General features: G+C 45.6%; 1 protein-coding gene across 4 annotated transcripts in view; it reads left to right on the top strand.

Annotated features, from left to right (window-relative positions):
* The window catches only part of LOC135516530 (zinc finger CW-type PWWP domain protein 1-like), a 49,083-nt gene that overhangs the window by 14,120 nt on the left and 17,801 nt on the right, over positions 1-17,162 (top strand). For all 4 annotated transcript variants that reach the window (XM_064940883.1, XM_064940882.1, XM_064940885.1 and 1 more), the window contains 4 exons: positions 175-289; positions 3,205-3,280; positions 9,985-10,089; positions 14,544-14,624. In XM_064940883.1, the coding sequence (XP_064796955.1) occupies positions 175-289; positions 3,205-3,280; positions 9,985-10,089; positions 14,544-14,624 (377 nt within the window). The remainder of the gene's footprint in view (positions 1-174; positions 290-3,204; positions 3,281-9,984; positions 10,090-14,543; positions 14,625-17,162) is intronic.

Raw genomic sequence — 17,162 nt, 5'->3', positions numbered from 1 at the left:
TTCAATGTGAAATCAACAACAAATGTCACAATGTCATTGGATTTAAAAAAAAATATGTAATTCACTTATGTTGATGACTTTTTGCGAATCTGATTTCCAAGTGTATTCAACATCATCACATGCATTTTTGCCCAGTGGGTATGTTGCATTTAATGTGTTTGTGTGAATGTGTAGGCCCTGGTCTCTGTGAGGCTACGGAGGACAGCTGGTCGGGACAAGAGTGTGATGTCATCAACAGCAGTCTGGTTCCTGGGTCTCTGGTCTGGGCTCAACAGATTGGATATCCTTGGTACACTACACACACATACTGAACACTATCCACACATGCTGAACAAACACACTAAACACTATCCACACACACTACACACACATGTAAAGACACCCCTTCAAATTAGTAGATTCTGCTATTTCAGCCACACCAGTTGCTGGCAGGTGTATACACTATATACACAGAAGTATGTGGACCCCCTTCAAATTAGTGGATTTGCCGCTGCTGACAAGTGTATAAAATCAAGCACACTGCCATCCAATCTCCATAGACAAACATTAGCAGTAGAATGGCCTTACTGAAGAGCTCAGTGACTTTCAACTTGGCACCGTCATAGGATGCCACCTTTCCAACAAGTCAGTTCATTAAATTTCTGCCCTGCTTTCCCCGGTCAACTGTAAGTGCTGTTATTGTAAAGTGGAAACGTCTAGGAGCAACAACGGCTCAGCCACGAAGTGGTAGGCCACACAATCTCACAGAACGGGACGGCAGAGTGCTGAAGCGCGTAAAAATCGTCTGTTCTCGGTTGCAACATTCACTACTGTATTCCAAACTGCCTCTGGAAGCAACTGTTTGTCGGGAGCTTCATGAAATGGATTTTCAAGCTTAACATCACCATGTGCAATGCCAAGTGTCGGCTGGAGTGGTGTAAAACTCACCGCCATCGGACTGGAGCAGTGGAAACGCGTTCTCTGGAGTGATGAATCACGCTTCACCACCTGGCAGTCCAACAGACGAATATGAGTTTGGTGGATGCCAGGAGAACGCAACCTGTCCCAATGCATAGTGCCAACTGTAAAGTTTGGTGGAGGAGGAATAAAGGTCTGAGGCTGTTTTTCATTGTTCATGCCCCTTAGTTCCAGTGAAGGGAAATCTTAACAGCATACAAAGACATTTTAGATGAGTTTGGGGAAGGCCCTTTCCTGTTTCAGCATGACACTGACAATGACAATGCCCCCGTGCACAAAACGAGGTCCATACAGAAATGGTTTTTCGAGATCGGTGTGGAAGAACTTGACTGGCCTGCAAAGAGCTCTGACCTCAACCTCATCGAACAACTTTAGTAAGGTATTGGAACACCGACAGCGAGCCAGGCCTAATTGCCCAACATCCGTTTCCGACCTCACTAATGCTCTTGTGGCTGAATGGAAGCAAGTCCCAGCAGCAATGTTCCAACATCTAGTGGAAAGCCTTCCCAGAAGAGTGGAGGCTGTTATAGCAGCAATGTTCCAACATCTAGTGGAAAGCCTTCCCAGAAGAGTGGAGGCTGTTATAGCAGCAATGTTCCAACATCTAGTGTAAAGCCTTCCCAGAAGAGTGGAGGCTGTTATAGCAGCAATGTTCCAACATCTAGTGGAAAGCCTTCCCAGAAGAGTGGAGGCTGTTATAGCAGCAATGTTATAACATCTAGTGGAAAGCCTTCCCAGAAGAGTGGAGGCTGTTATAGCAGCAATGTTACAACATCTAGTGGAAAGCCTTCCCAGAAGAGTGAAGGCTGTTATGGCAGCAATGTTTCAACATCTAGTGGAAAGCCTTCCCAGAAGAGTGGAGGCTGTTATAGCAGCAATGTTCCAACATCTAGTGGAAAGCCTTCCCAGAAGAGTGGAGGCTGTTATAGCTGCAATGTTCCAACATCTAGTGGAAAGCCTTCCCAGAAGAGTGGAGGCTGTTATAGCAGCAATGTTCCAACATCTAGTGGAAAGCCTTCCCAGAAGAGTGGAGGCTGTTATAGCAGCAATGTTCCTACATCTAGTGGAAAGCCTTCCCAGAAGAGTGGAGGCTGTTATAGCAGCAATGTTCCAACATCTAGTGGAAAGCCTTCCCAGAAGAGTGGAGGCTGTTATAGCAGCAATGTTCCTACATCTAGTGGAAAGCCTTCCCAGAAGAGTGGAGGCTGTTATAGCAGCAATGTTCCTACATCTAGTGGAAAGCCTTCCCAGAAGAGTGGAGGCTGTTATAGCAGCAATGTTCCACCATCTAGTGGAAAGCCTTCCCTGAAGAGTGCAGGGGGGACCAGCTCCATATTAATGGCCATGATTTTGGAATGAGATGTTGGATGAGCAGGTGTCCACATAGTGTTGGTCATGGAGTGTACTTAACACACTACTTCTCCAATCATATTCCCAGTGTAATATCATTTAAACCCTCATGAGCCCTCAGGTGTTAATGCAGAATTATGTGTTTTTCATGCAAGGAAAGAATATAAAACTCATATGAAATACCTTGCTACGTTTTGAAAACGCAGATCTAAAAATGCTTCTTATTGTAATTTGTGCTCGGCTTCAGACTAATTTTGTGCTTTGGTTGCATTTCTCTACTCAGATGAGAAATCTTTGCTCATTGTCAGACCAATAAAATTCCTTAATTCACCAATGGATTTTCTATCAGCAGACAGAACTCTGACTGATGTTTAGCTACTTTTCTCGCTGTAGCCAGTCTATTTTTCTCCGGTAAAATGAACTTCATGCTAAACATTAGGAATATGATGGCCATGCTATTATTTTTAAATACCTTGCTTTCTCATTGTAAGCTCATTTACATTTAAATGTGTCAACATTTTTGTGGCTTCCAGCCAAACAGCCACTTCTGTTGTCATCTGATGAAAATGAAGCTATTGTTGGTGAAAGTGGTGCAGTGATGTATTTTCTGTGAAGGAAAACGATAGCTACACGTCCCTGATCACGCCATTGAGTCAAAACAACACTGTTGACTTCAATATAAAATGCAGGTGAAATGGTTAAAAACACAGATTCTTTGATGGTCTGCGTTTTGAAAATGCTGATTTCTGGAAGCTAATGCGACCTCTGGCCTCAATTCAGAATGAATGGACAAACTAGACACATGCTGTATAACCCACGAATAACCACTGTCCTGTCCTCCACTGTAATGTGTAATACTGATTGTATTGACAATGTTATATTGATTAATTGATCCAGGTGGCCAGCGATAGTGGAGAAAGATCCAGACACCAAGACCTTCTGCCAGTTCAACAGGAATACTGACCTGTACCCTGTAAGATAAACACTGACCTGTACCCTGTAAGATAGACACTGACCTGTACCCTGTAAGATACACACTGACCTGTACCCTGTAAGATACACACTGACCTGTACCCTGTAAGATACACACTGACCTGTACCCTGTAAGATAAACACTGACCTGTACCCTGTACCCTGTAAGATACACACTGACCTGTACCCTGTACCCTGTAAGATACACACTGACCTGTACCCTGTACCCTGTAAGATACACACTGACCTGTACCCTGTAAGATAAACACTGACCTGTACCCTGTAAGATAAACACTGACCTGTACCCTGTAAGATAAACACTGACCTGTACCCTGTAAGATACACACTGACCTGTACCCTGTAAGATACACACTGACCTGTACCCTGTAAGATACACACTGACCTGTACCCTGTAAGATACACACTGACCTGTACCCTGTAAGATACACACTGACCTGTACCCTGTAAGATAAACACTGACCTGTACCCTGTAAGATACACACTGACCTGTACCCTGTAAGATACACACTGACCTGTACCCTGTAAGATACACACTGACCTGTACCCTGTAAGATACACACTGACCTGTACCCTGTAAGATACACACTGACCTGTACCCTGTAAGATAAACACTGACCTGTACCCTGTACTCTGTAAGATAAACACTGACCTGTACCCTGTAAGATAAACACTGACCTGTACCCTGTAAGATACACACTGACCTGTACCCTGTAAGATACACACTGACCTGTACCCTGTAAGATAAACACTGACCTGTACCCTGTAAGATACACACTGACCTGTACCCTGTAAGATACACACTGACCTGTACCCTGTACGATAAACACTGACCTGTACCCTGTAAGATACACACTGACCTGTACCCTGTAAGATACACACTGACCTGTACCCTGTAAGATACACACTGACCTGTACCCTGTAAGATAAACACTGACGTGTACCCTGTAAGATACACACTGACCTGTACCCTGTAAGATAAACACTGACCTGTACCCTGTAAGATAAACACTGACCTGTACCCTGTAAGATAAACACTGACCTGTACCCTGTAAGATAAACACTGACCTGTACCCTGTAAGATAAACACTGACCTGTACCCTGTAAGATAAACACTGACCTGTACCCTGTAAGATAAACACTGACCTGTACCCTGTAAGATAAACACTGACCTGTACCCTGTAAGATAAACACTGACCTGTACCCTGTACCCTGTAAGATATACACTGACCTGTACCCTGTAAGATAAACACTGACCTGTACCCTGTACCCTGTAAGATATACACTGACCTGTACCCTGTAAGATAAACACTGACCTGTACCCTGTAAGATACACACTGACCTGTACCCTGTAAGATATACACTGACCTGTACCCTGTAAGATAAACACTGACCTGTACCCTGTACCCTGTAAGATAAACACTGACCTGTACCCTGTAAGATACACACTGACCTGTACCCTGTAAGATACACACTGACCTGTACCCTGTAAGATATACACTGACCTGTACCCTGTAAGATAAACACTGACCTGTACCCTGTAAGATACACACTGACCTGTACCCTGTAAGATAAACACTGACCTGTACCCTGTAAGATATACACTGACCTGTACCCTGTAAGATAAACACTGACCTGTACCCTGTACCCTGTAAGATATACACTGACCTGTACCCTGTAAGATAAACACTGACCTGTACCCTGTACCCTGTAAGATATACACTGACCTGTACCCTGTAAGATAAACACTGACCTGTACCCTGTACCCTGTAAGATACACACTGACCTGTACCCTGTAAGATAAACCCTGACCTGTACCCTGTAAGATAAACACTGACCTGTACCCTGTAAGATAAACACTGACCTGTACCCTGTAAGATAAACACTGACCTGTACCCTGTAAGATACACACTGACCTGTACCCTGTAAGATAAACACTGACCTGTACCCTGTAAGATAAACACTGACCTGTACCCTGTAAGATACACACTGACCTGTACCCTGTAAGATAAACACTGACCTGTACCCTGTAAGATAAACACTGACCTGTACCCTGTAAGATAAACACTGACCTGTACCCTGTAAGATAAACACTGACCTGTACCCTGTACTCTGTAAGATAAACACTGACCTGTACCCTGTAAGATAAACACTGACCTGTACCCTGTAAGATAAACACTTACCTGTACCCTGTAAGATACACACTGACCTGTACCCTGTAAGATAAACACTGACCTATACCCTGTAAGATACACACTGACCTGTACCCTGTAAGATAAACACTGACCTGTACCGTGTAAGATAAACACTGACCTGTACCCTGTAAGATAAACACTGACCTATACCCTGTAAGATACACACTGACCTGTACCCTGTAAGATACACACTGACCTGTACCCTGTACCCTGTAAGATAAACACTGACCTGTACCCTGTACCCTGTAAGATAAACACTGACCTGTACCCTGTAAGATAAACACTGACCTGTACCCTGTAAGATAAACACTGACCTGTACCCTGTAAGATACACACTGACTTGTACCCTGTAAGATACACACTGACCTGTACCCTGTAAGATACACACTGACCTATACCCTGTAAGATAAACACTGACCTGTACCCTGTAAGATAAACACTGACCTGTACCCTGTAAGATAAACACTGACCTGTACCCTGTAAGATACACACTGACCTGTACCCTGTAAGGTAAACACTGACCTGTACCCTGTAAGATAAACACTGACCTGTACCCTGTACCTTGTAAGATAAACACTGACCTGTACCCTGTACCTTGTAAGATAAACACTGACCTGTACCCTGTAAGATAAACACTGACCTGTACCCTGTAAGATACACACTGACCTGTACCCTGTAAGATAAACACTGACCTGTACCCTGTAAGATAAACACTGACCTGTACCCTGTAAGATACACACTGACCTGTACCCTGTAAGATACACACTGACCTGTACCCTGTAAGATAAACACTGACCTGTACCCTGTAAGATACACACTGACCTGTACCCTGTAAGATAAACACTGACCTGTACCCTGTAAGATAAACACTGACCTGTACCCTGTACCCTGTAAGATACACACTGACCTGTACCCTGTAAGATAAACACTGACCTGTACCCTGTAAGATACACACTGACCTGTACCCTGTAAGATAAACACTGACCTGTACCCTGTAAGATAAACACTGACCTGTACCCTGTAAGATACACACTGACCTGTACCCTGTACTCTGTAAGATAAACACTGACCTGTACCCTGTAAGATAAACACTGACCTGTACCCTGTAAGATAAACACTGACCTGTACCTTGTAAGATAAACACTGACCTGTACCCTGTACCCTGTAAGATAAACACTGACCTGTACCCTGTAAGATAAACACTGACCTGTACCCTGTACCCTGTAAGATAAACACTGACCTGTACCCTGTAAGATAAACAGTGACCTGTACCCTGTAAGATACACACTGACCTGTACCCTGTAAGATACACACTGACCTGTACCCTGTAAGATAAACACTGACCTGTACCCTGTACTCTGTAAGATACACACTGACCTGTACCCTGTAAGATAAACACTGACCTGTACCCTGTAAGATAAACACTGACCTGTACCCTGTACCCTGTAAGATACACACTGACCTGTACCCTGTACCCTGTAAGATAAACACTGACCTGTACCCTGTAAGATAAACACTGACCTGTACCTTGTAAGATTAACACTGACCTGTACTCTGTAAGATACACACTGACCTGCACCCTGTAAGATAAACACTGACCTGTACCCTGTAAGATAAACACTGACCTGTACCCTGTAAGATACACACTGACCTGTACCCTGTAAGATACACACTGACCTGTACCCTGTAAGATAAACACTGACCTGTACTCTGTAAGATACACACTGACCTGTACCCTGTAAGATAAACACTGACCTGTACCCTGTAAGATAAACACTGACCTGTACCCTGTAAGATACACACTGACCTGTACCCTGTAAGATACACACTGACCTGTACCCTGTAAGATACACACTGACCTGTACCCTGTAAGATAAACACTGACCTGTACCCTGTAAGATAAACACTGACCTGTACCCTGTACTCTGTAAGATAAACACTGACCTGTACCCTGTAAGATACACACTGACCTGTACCCTGTAAGATACACACTGACCTGTACTCTGTAAGATAAACACTGACCTGTACCCTGTACGATACACACTGACCTGTACCCTGTAAGATACACACTGACCTGTACTCTGTAAGATACACACTGACCTGTACTCTGTAAGATAAACACTGACCTGTACCCTGTAAGATACACACTGACCTGTACTCTGTAAGATACACACTGACCTGTACCCTGTAAGATAAACACTTACCTGTACCCTGTAAGATAAACACTGACCTGTACCCTGTAAGATAAACACTGACCTATACCCTGTAAGATAAACACTGACCTGTACTCTGTAAGATAAACACTGACCTGTACCCTGTAAGATAAACACTGACCTGTACCCTGTACCCTGTAAGATATACACTGACCTGTACCCTGTACCCTGTAAGATAAACACTGACCTATACCCTGTAAGATAAACACTGACCTGTACTCTGTAAGATAAACACTGACCTGTACCCTGTAAGATAAACACTGACCTGTACCCTGTAAGATAAACACTGACCTGTACTCTGTAAGATAAACACTGACCTGTACCCTGTAAGATAAACACTGACCTGTACCCTGTAAGATAAACACTGACCTGTACCCTGTAAGATAAACACTGACCTGTACCCTGTAAGATAAACACTGACCTGTACCCTGTAAGATAAACACTGACCTGTACCCTGTAAGATAAACACTGACCTGTACCCTGTACTCTGTAAGATAAACACTGACCTGTACCTTGTAAGATAAACACTGACCTGTACCCTGTAAGATAAACACTGACCTGTACCCTGTACCCTGTAAGATAAACACTGACCTGTACTCTGTAAGATACACACTGACCTGTACCCTGTAAGATAAACACTGACCTGTACCCTGTAAGATAAACACTGACCTGTACCCTGTAAGATAAACACTGACCTGTACCCTGTAAGATAAACACTGACCTGTACCCTGTAAGATAAACACTGACCTGTACCCTGTAAGATACACACTGACCTGTACCCTGTAAGATAAACACTGACCTGTACCCTGTAAGATACACACTGACCTGTACCCTGTAAGATAAACACTGACCTGTACTCTGTAAGATACACACTGACCTGTACCCTGTACCCTGTAAGATACACACTGACCTGTACCCTGTAAGATAAACACTGACCTGTACCCTGTACTCTGTAAGATAAACACTGATCTGAACCCTGTAAGATAAACACTGACCTGTACCCTGTAAGATAAACACTGACCTGTACCCTGTAAGATACACACTGACCTGTACCCTGTAAGATAAACACTTACCTGTACCCTGTACTCTGTAAGATAAACACTGATCTGAACCCTGTAAGATAAACACTGACCTGTACCCTGTAAGATAAACACTGACCTGTACCCTGTACTCTGTAAGATAAACACTGATCTGAACCCTGTAAGATAAACACTGACCTGTACCCTGTAAGATAAACACTGACCTGTACCCTGTACCCTGTAAGATAAACACTGACCTGTACCCTGTACTCTGTAAGATACACACTGACCTGTACCCTGTAAGATAAACACTTACCTGTACCCTGTACTCTGTAAGATAAACACTGACCTGTACCCTGTACTCTGTAAGATAAACACTGACCTGTACCCTGTACTCTGTAAGATAAACACTGACCTGTACCCTGTAAGATAAACACTGACCTGTACCCTGTAAGATAAACACTGACCTGTACCCTGTAAGATAAACACTGACCTGTACCCTGTAAGATAAACACTGACCTGTACCCTGTAAGATAAACACTGACCTGTACCCTGTAAGATAAACACTGACCTGTACCCTGTAAGATAAACACTGACCTGTACCCTGTACTCTGTAAGATAAACACTGACCTGTACCCTGTAAGATAAACACTGACCTGTACCCTGTAAGATAAACACTGACCTGTACTCTGTAAGATACACACTGACCTGTACCCTGTAAGATACACACTGACCTGTACCTTGTAAGATAAACACTGACCTGTACCCTGTAAGATAAACACTGACCTGTACCCTGTAAGATACACACTGACCTGTACCCTGTAAGATAAACACTGACCTGTACCCTGTAAGATAAACACTGACCTGTACCCTGTAAGATAAACACTGACCTGTACCCTGTAAGATACACACTGACCTGTACCCTGTAAGATACACACTGACCTGTACCCTGTAAGATAAACACTGACCTGTACCCTGTAAGATAAACACTGACCTGTACCCTGTAAGATAAACACTGACCTGTACCCTGTAAGATACACACTGACCTGTACCCTGTACCCTGTAAGATACACACTGACCTGTACCCTGTAAGATAAACACTGACCTGTACCCTGTACTCTGTAAGATAAACACTGATCTGAACCCTGTAAGATCAATGGAAGTCTCCTATTATAAATGACTGAATGAAAACACTGGGGTAGTGTCTTTCATGTGAACATTTCTGATTGTGTGTAATATGTATGTTATGTTTGTGTGTAGTGCAGGTACCATGTAACCTACCTGGGGGAACCAGTGAGCAGAGCCTGGGTGTGTCGGTCTAAAGTCAGAAATTACACAGAACTCACTGAGGATGCCGCCATCACGGTTAGTCTCCTGGAAAGGGCATACAATTTAACCCTGGTTGTCTGTGCCACTCACGACTGTTAGTCCACAGTCGTGTTAGTGTTGATTTCAGTTGAGACTGTTAGCCCACTGAGCTGGTGTTGGGTTCAGTTGAGACTGTGTTAGCCCACTGAGCTGGTGTTGGGTTCAGTTGAGACTGTGTTAGCCCACTGAGCTAGTGTTGATTTGAGTTGAGACTGTGTTAGCCCACTGAGCTGGTGTTGGGTTCAGTTGAGACTGTGTTAGCCCACTGAGCTAGTGTTGATTTCAGTTGAGACTGTGTTAGCCCACTGAGCTGGTGTTGGGTTCAGTTGAGACTGTGTTAGCCCACTGAGCTAGTGTTGATTTGAGTTGAGACTGTGTTAGCCCACTGAGCTGGTGTTGATTTCAGTTGAGACTGTTAGCCCACTGAGCTGGTGTTGGGTTCAGTTGAGACTGTGTTAGCCCACTGAGCTGGTGTTGATTTGAGTTGAGACTGTGTTAGCCCACTGAGCTGGTGTTGATTTGAGTTGAGACTGTGTTAGCCCACTGAGCTGGTGTTGGGTTCAGTTGAGACTGTGTTAGCCCACTGAGCTAGTGTTGATTTGAGTTGAGACTGTGTTAGCCCACTGAGCTGGTGCTGATTTCAGTTGAGACTGTGTTAGCCCACTGAGCTGGTGTTGGGTTCAGTTGAGACTGTGTTAGCCCACTGAGCTGGTGTTGGGTTCAGTTGAGACTGTGTTAGCCCACTGAGCTGGTGTTGGGTTCAATTGAGACTGTGTTAGCCCACTGAGCTGGTGTTGGGTTCAGTTGAGACTGTGTTAGCCCACTGAGCTGGTGTTGGGTTCAGTTGAGACTGTGTTAGCCCACTGAGCTGGTGTTGATTTCAGTTGAGACTGTGTTAGCCCACTGAGCTGGTGTTGGGTTCAGTTGAGACTGTGTTAGCCCACTGAGCTGGTGTTGGGTTCAGTTGAGACTGTGTTAGCCCACTGAGCTGGTGTTGGGTTCAGTTGAGACTGTGTTAGCCCACTGAGCTGGTGTTGGGTTCAGTTGAGACTGTGTTAGCCCACTGAGCTAGTGTTGATTTGATTTGAGACTGTGTTAGCCCACTGAGCTGGTGTTGATTTGAGTTGAGACTGTGTTAGCCCACTGAGCTGGTGTTGGGTTCAGTTGAGACTGTGTTAGCCCACTGAGCTGGTGTTGATTTGAGTTGAGACTGTGTTAGCCCACTGAGCTGGTGTTGATTTGTGTTGAGACTGTGTTAGCCCACTGAGCTGGTGTTGGGTTCAGTTGAGACTGTGTTAGCCCACTGAGCTGGTGTTGATTTGTGTTGAGACTGTGTTAGCCCACTGAGCTGGTGTTGATTTGTGTTGAGACTGTGTTAGCCCACTGAGCTGGTGTTGGGTTCAGTTGAGACTGTGTTAGCCCACTGAGCTGGTGTTGATTTGAGTTGAGACTGTGTTAGCCCACTGAGCTGGTGTTGATTTGAGTTGAGACTGTGTTAGCCCACTGAGCTAGTGTTGATTTGAGTTGAGACTGTGTTAGCCCACTGGGTTCAGTTGATTTGCCCTCTTCTGTCTCATCTCTTAGTGTTCGAACAGTCCATAAACAACTGTTTAGTACCTGTTATGGTTTTGGGGTGACAGTTTGGTTTCGGTACAGTGTGAAAATGAAATGCCAACCGTTACTGTAGTTACATTTAGTTAATTTAATTAAATACGTAGTGTTGGTATTCTTCATTCCATATATGACCATGAGTCATGTAATGCCTGGTGAGAGCACCATCAGGGATCATGACACTTTGGATTTACTGAAATGAAAGCACACGATTACTAATCAACGTCAACTCTAGAGTAAAATACAATATGCATTTAAAACCTCAGACATTGTAATGAACCTGTTTAAAACCTCAGACATTGTATAGGCCTGTTTAAAACCTCAGACATTGTATAGGCCTCTACATCCAGGGGCACTGCACTGTGGCTGACCCTGGGCCTTTAACATGGGTGAGTGTCTGGGCACTAACCCTAACCTGTGGTTGGGATGAAGGCGGAAGAACAATTTTCATTCCAACCAAATGGACAATGCAGTATTATATTTTATTGCTATACTATACTAACCCTATACTGCTCATATCTGTCCTGCCTCTTTTTTTCTTTCCATCTCTCCTCTCCTTCTCTCTCCTCTCATCCCTCTCTCCTCTCCTTCTCTCTCCTCTCATCCCTCTCTCCTCTCCTCTCTCCTACATCCCTCTCTCCTCTCTCCTCACATCCCTCTCTCCTCCTCTCTCCTCTCATCCCTCTCTCCTCTCCTCGTCTCTCCTCTCATCCCTGTCTCCTCCTCCTCTCTCCTCCCATCCCTGTCTCCTCTCCTCCTCACTCCTCTCACCCCTGTCTCCTCCTCTCTCCTCTCATCCCTGTCTCCTCTCCTCCTCCTCTGATCCCTGTCTCCTCTCCTCCTCTGATCCTGTATCCTCTCCTCCTCTCATCCATGTTCTCCTCCTCTCTCCTCTCATCCCTATCTCCTCTCCTCTGATCCCTGTCTCCTCTCATCCGTCTCCTCTCCTCCTCTCGCCTCTCCTCCTCCATCCCTGTCTCCTTTCCTCCTCTCTCCTCTCATCCCTGTCTCCTCTCCTCCTCTCTCCCTCTCATCCCTGTCTCCTCTCCTCCTCTCTTCTCTCCTCTCATCCCTGTCTCCTTTCCTCCTCTCTCCTCTCATCCCTGTCTCCTCTCCTCCTCTCTCCTCTCATCCCTGTCTCCTCTCATCCCTGTCTCCTCTCTCCTCTCCTCTCATCCCTGTCTCCTCTCCTCCTCTCTTCTCTCCTCTCATCCCTGTCTCCTCTCCTCCTCTCTCCTCTCATCCCTGTCTCCTCTCATCCCTGTCTCCTCTCCTCCTTTCTCCTCTCATCCCTGTCTCCTTTCCTCCTCTCTCCTATCATCCCTGTCTCCTCTCATCCCTGTTTCCTCTCCTCCTCTCATCTCTCCTCTCATCCCGTCTCCTCTCCTCCTCTCTTCTCCTCCTCTCATCCCTGTCTTCTCTCCTCTCATCCCTGTCTCCTCTCCTCCTCTCATCCCCGTCTCCTCTCCTCCTCTCCCCTCTCATCCCTGTTTCCTCTCCTCTCTCTTCTCCTCCTCTCATCCCTGTCTTCTCTCCTCTCATCCCTGTCTCCTCTCCTCCTCTCATCTCCGTCTCCTCTCCTCCTCTCATCCCCGTCTCCTCTCCTCCTCTCTCCTCTCATCCCTGTCTCCTCTCCTCCTCTCTCCTCTCATCCGTCTCCTCTCCTCCTCTCGCCTCTCCTCCTCCATCCCTGTCTCCTTTCCTCCTCTCTCCTCTCATCCCTGTCTCCTCTCCTCCTCTCTCCTCTCATCCCTGTCTCCTCTCCTCCTCTCTTCTCTCCTCTCATCCCTGTCTCCTTTCCTCCTCTCTCCTCTCATCCCTGTCTCCTCTCCTCCTCTCTCCTCTCATCCCTGTCTCCTCTCATCCCTGTCTCCTCTCTCCTCTCCTCTCATCCCTGTCTCCTCTCCTCCTCTCTTCTCTCCTCTCATCCCTGTCTCCTCTCCTCCTCTCTCCTCTCATCCCTGTCTCCTCTCATCCCTGTCTCCTCTCCTCCTTTCTCCTCTCATCCCTGTCTCCTTTCCTCCTCTCTCCTCTCATCCCTGTCTCCTCTCATCCCTGTTTCCTCTCCTCCTCTCATCTCTCCTCTCATCCCGTCTCCTCTCCTCCTCTCTTCTCCTCCTCTCATCCCTGTCTTCTCTCCTCTCATCCCTGTCTCCTCTCCTCCTCTCATCCCCGTCTCCTCTCCTCCTCTCTCCTCTCATCCCTGTTTCCTCTCCTCTCTCTTCTCCTCCTCTCATCCCTGTCTTCTCTCCTCTCATCCCTGTCTCCTCTCCTCCTCTCATCTCCGTCTCCTCTCCTCCTCTCATCCCCGTCTCCTCTCCTCCTCTCTCCTCTCATCCCTGTCTCCTCTCCTCCTCTCTCCTCTCATCCATGTCTCCTCTCCTCCTCTCTCCTCTCATCCATGTCTCCTCTCCTCCTCTCTCCTCTCCTCTCATCCCCGTCTCCTCTCCTCCTCTCTCTTCTCCTCCTCTCATCCCTGTCTCCTCTCCTCCTCTCATCTATGTCTCCTCTCCTCCTCTCTCCTCTCCTCTCATCCCCGTCTCCTCCTCCTCTCTCTTCTCCTCCTCTCATCCCTGTCTCCTCTCCTCCTCTCATCCATGTATCCTCTCCTCCTCTCTCTTCTCCTCTCATCCCTGTCTCCTCTCCTCCTCTCCTCTCATTCCCATCTCTCCTCTCTCTTCTCCTCCTCTCATCCCTGTCTCCTCTCCTCCTCTCAACCATGTATCTTCTCCTCCTCTCTCTTCTCCTCTCATCCCTGTCTCCTCTCCTCCTCTCCTCTCATTCCCATCTCTCCTCCTCTCTCTTCTCCTCTCATCCCTGTCTCCTCTCCTCTCCTACAGGGGAAGTCTCTCCAGAGATTCAAGAAGAAGTTGAGAGAAGCTGTCCTCATAGCAACACAAGCCCAGAGTATTCCACTCAAGGTTCAATCCGTCTATCTATCTATCTATTATATCTGTCCATCCAAATCTCATTTTATTTGTCACATGTTTCGTAAACAGAAGGTGTCGACTAAAAGTGAAATGCTTACCTATGGGTCATCTTCAAACAGAGTTAAAGATGAAGATATATATACAGTGCCTTCGGAAGGTGTTTTAGACCCCTTTTCCACATGTTGTTACTTTACAGCCATATTCCAAAATGTACATGAAAAAAATCCCCTCATCAATCTACACACAATACCCCATAATGACATCACAATACCCCATAATGACATCACAATAACCCATAATGACATCACAATACCCCATAATGACACAGCAAAAACAGGTTTTTAGACATCGAGACATTACAACCTCAAGTCTTCTTGGGAATGACACTACAACCTTGGCACACCTGTATTTGGGGAGTTTCTCCCATTCTTCTCTGCAGATCCTCTCAAGCTCTGTCACGTTGGATGGGGAGCGTTGATACACAGCTATTTTCAGGTCTCTCCAGAGATGTTCGATCGGGTTCAAGTCAGGGCTCTGGCTGGGCCACTCAAGGACATTCAGAGACTTGTCCCAAAGCCACTCCTGCGTTGTCTTGGCTACAAATAACATGGCTGTATACACGGGATACCAGTTCAGTGCAAATAACATGGCGATATACACGGGATACCAGTTCAGTACAAATAACATGGCGATATACACGGGATACCAGTTCAGTACAAATAACATGGCTATATACACGGGATACCAGTTCAGTACAAATAACATGGCGATATACACGGGATACCAGTTCAGTACAAATAACATGGCGATATACACGGGATACCAGTTCAGTACAAATAACATGGCTATATACACGAGATACCAGTTCCAAGGCAATGTGCAGGGGTACAAGCTAATTATATATACATATAAGTAGGGGTAAGGTGACTAGGCAACAGGCTAGATAATAGACAGTAGCAGCAGTATATGCTGTAGGTAGGGGTAAGGTGACTAGGCAATAGGATAGATAATAGACAGTAGCAGCAGTATACTGTAGGTAGGGGTAAGGTGACTAGGCAACAGGATAGATAATAGACAGTAGCAGCAGTATATGCTGTAGTTAGGGGTAAGGTGACTAGGCAACAGGCTAGATAATAGACAGTAGCAGCAGTATATGCTGTGAGTGTGTGTGGCATCAGTATGCATGTGTGCCCGTGTTATATGTGTGTGTTGGATTGTCACTGTAAGTGTGTGTGGGTAGAGTCCGTGCAAGAGTGTTAGTGCAAAAAAGGAAAATGCATAGGGCCCTATAAAAAGGTTGTTTCGTTTTTCTTTTCAAAATTCAGTTTAGTCCGTTTTGTTTTTCCGGTTTCCATTTTAACAGGCTCTCACGGTTACAATGTCCATGTCCTAATACCCATACTTGCTTCTTAAATAGTAGGCCGTTTGAGTATAAAGTATTATACTATGTTACATTTAAAAAAATATACTATATTTTAAATGGCCGGATGTCATACTCATTTCGGCTTTGACAACAGCTGATAATTACAGGTGGCTAGGTCAACCAGCTGATAATTACAGGTGGCTAGGTCAACCAGCTGATAATTACAGGTGGCTAGGTCAACCAGCTGATAATTACAGGTGGCTAGGTCAACCAGCTGATAATTACAGGTGGCTAGGTCAACCAGCTGATAATTACAGGTGGCTAGGTCAACCAGCTGATAATTACAGGTGGCTAGGTCAACCAGCTGATAATTACAGGTGGCTAGGTCAACCAGCTGATAATTACAGGTGGCTAGGTCAACCAGCTGATAATTACAGGTGGCTAGGTCAACCAGCTGATAATTACAGGTGTCTAGGTCAACCAGCTGATAATTACAAGTGGCTAGGTCAACCAGCTGATAATTACAGGTGGCTAGGTCAACCAGCTGATAATTACAGGTGGCTAGGTCAACCAGCTGATAATTACAGGTGTCTAGGTCAACCAGCTGATAATTACAGGTGGCTAGGTCAACCAGCTGATAATTACAAGTGGCTAGGTCAACCAGCTGATAATTACAGGTGGCTAGGTCAACCAGCTGATAATTACAAGTGGCTAGGTCAACCAGCTGATAATTACAAGTGGCTAGGTCAACCAGCTGATAATTACAGGTGGCTAGGTCAACCAGCTGATAATTACAGGTGGCTAGGTCAACCAGCTGATAATTACAGGTGGCTAGGTCAACCAGCTGATAATTACAGGTGGCTAGGTCAACCAGCTGATGATTACAGGTGGCTAGGTCAACCAGCTGATAATTACAGGTGGCTAGGTCAACCAGCTGATAATTACAGGTGGCTAGGTCAACCAGCTGATGATTACAGGTGGCTAGGTCAACCAGCTGATAATTACAGGTGGCTAGGTCAACCAGCTGATAATTACAGGTGTCTAGGTCAACCAGCTGATAATTACAAGTGGCTAGGTCAACCAGCTGATAATTACAGGTGGCTAGGTCAACCAGCTGATAATTACAGGTGGCTAGGTCAACCAGCTGATAATTACAGGTGTCTAGG

This window comes from Oncorhynchus masou, chromosome 27 (genome assembly GCF_036934945.1).
Source record: "Oncorhynchus masou masou isolate Uvic2021 chromosome 27, UVic_Omas_1.1, whole genome shotgun sequence".
NCBI lineage: Eukaryota > Metazoa > Chordata > Actinopteri > Salmoniformes > Salmonidae > Oncorhynchus > Oncorhynchus masou.
Note: the sequence above shows the minus strand (reverse complement) of the source record. Positions and strands in the feature narration are given on the sequence as shown.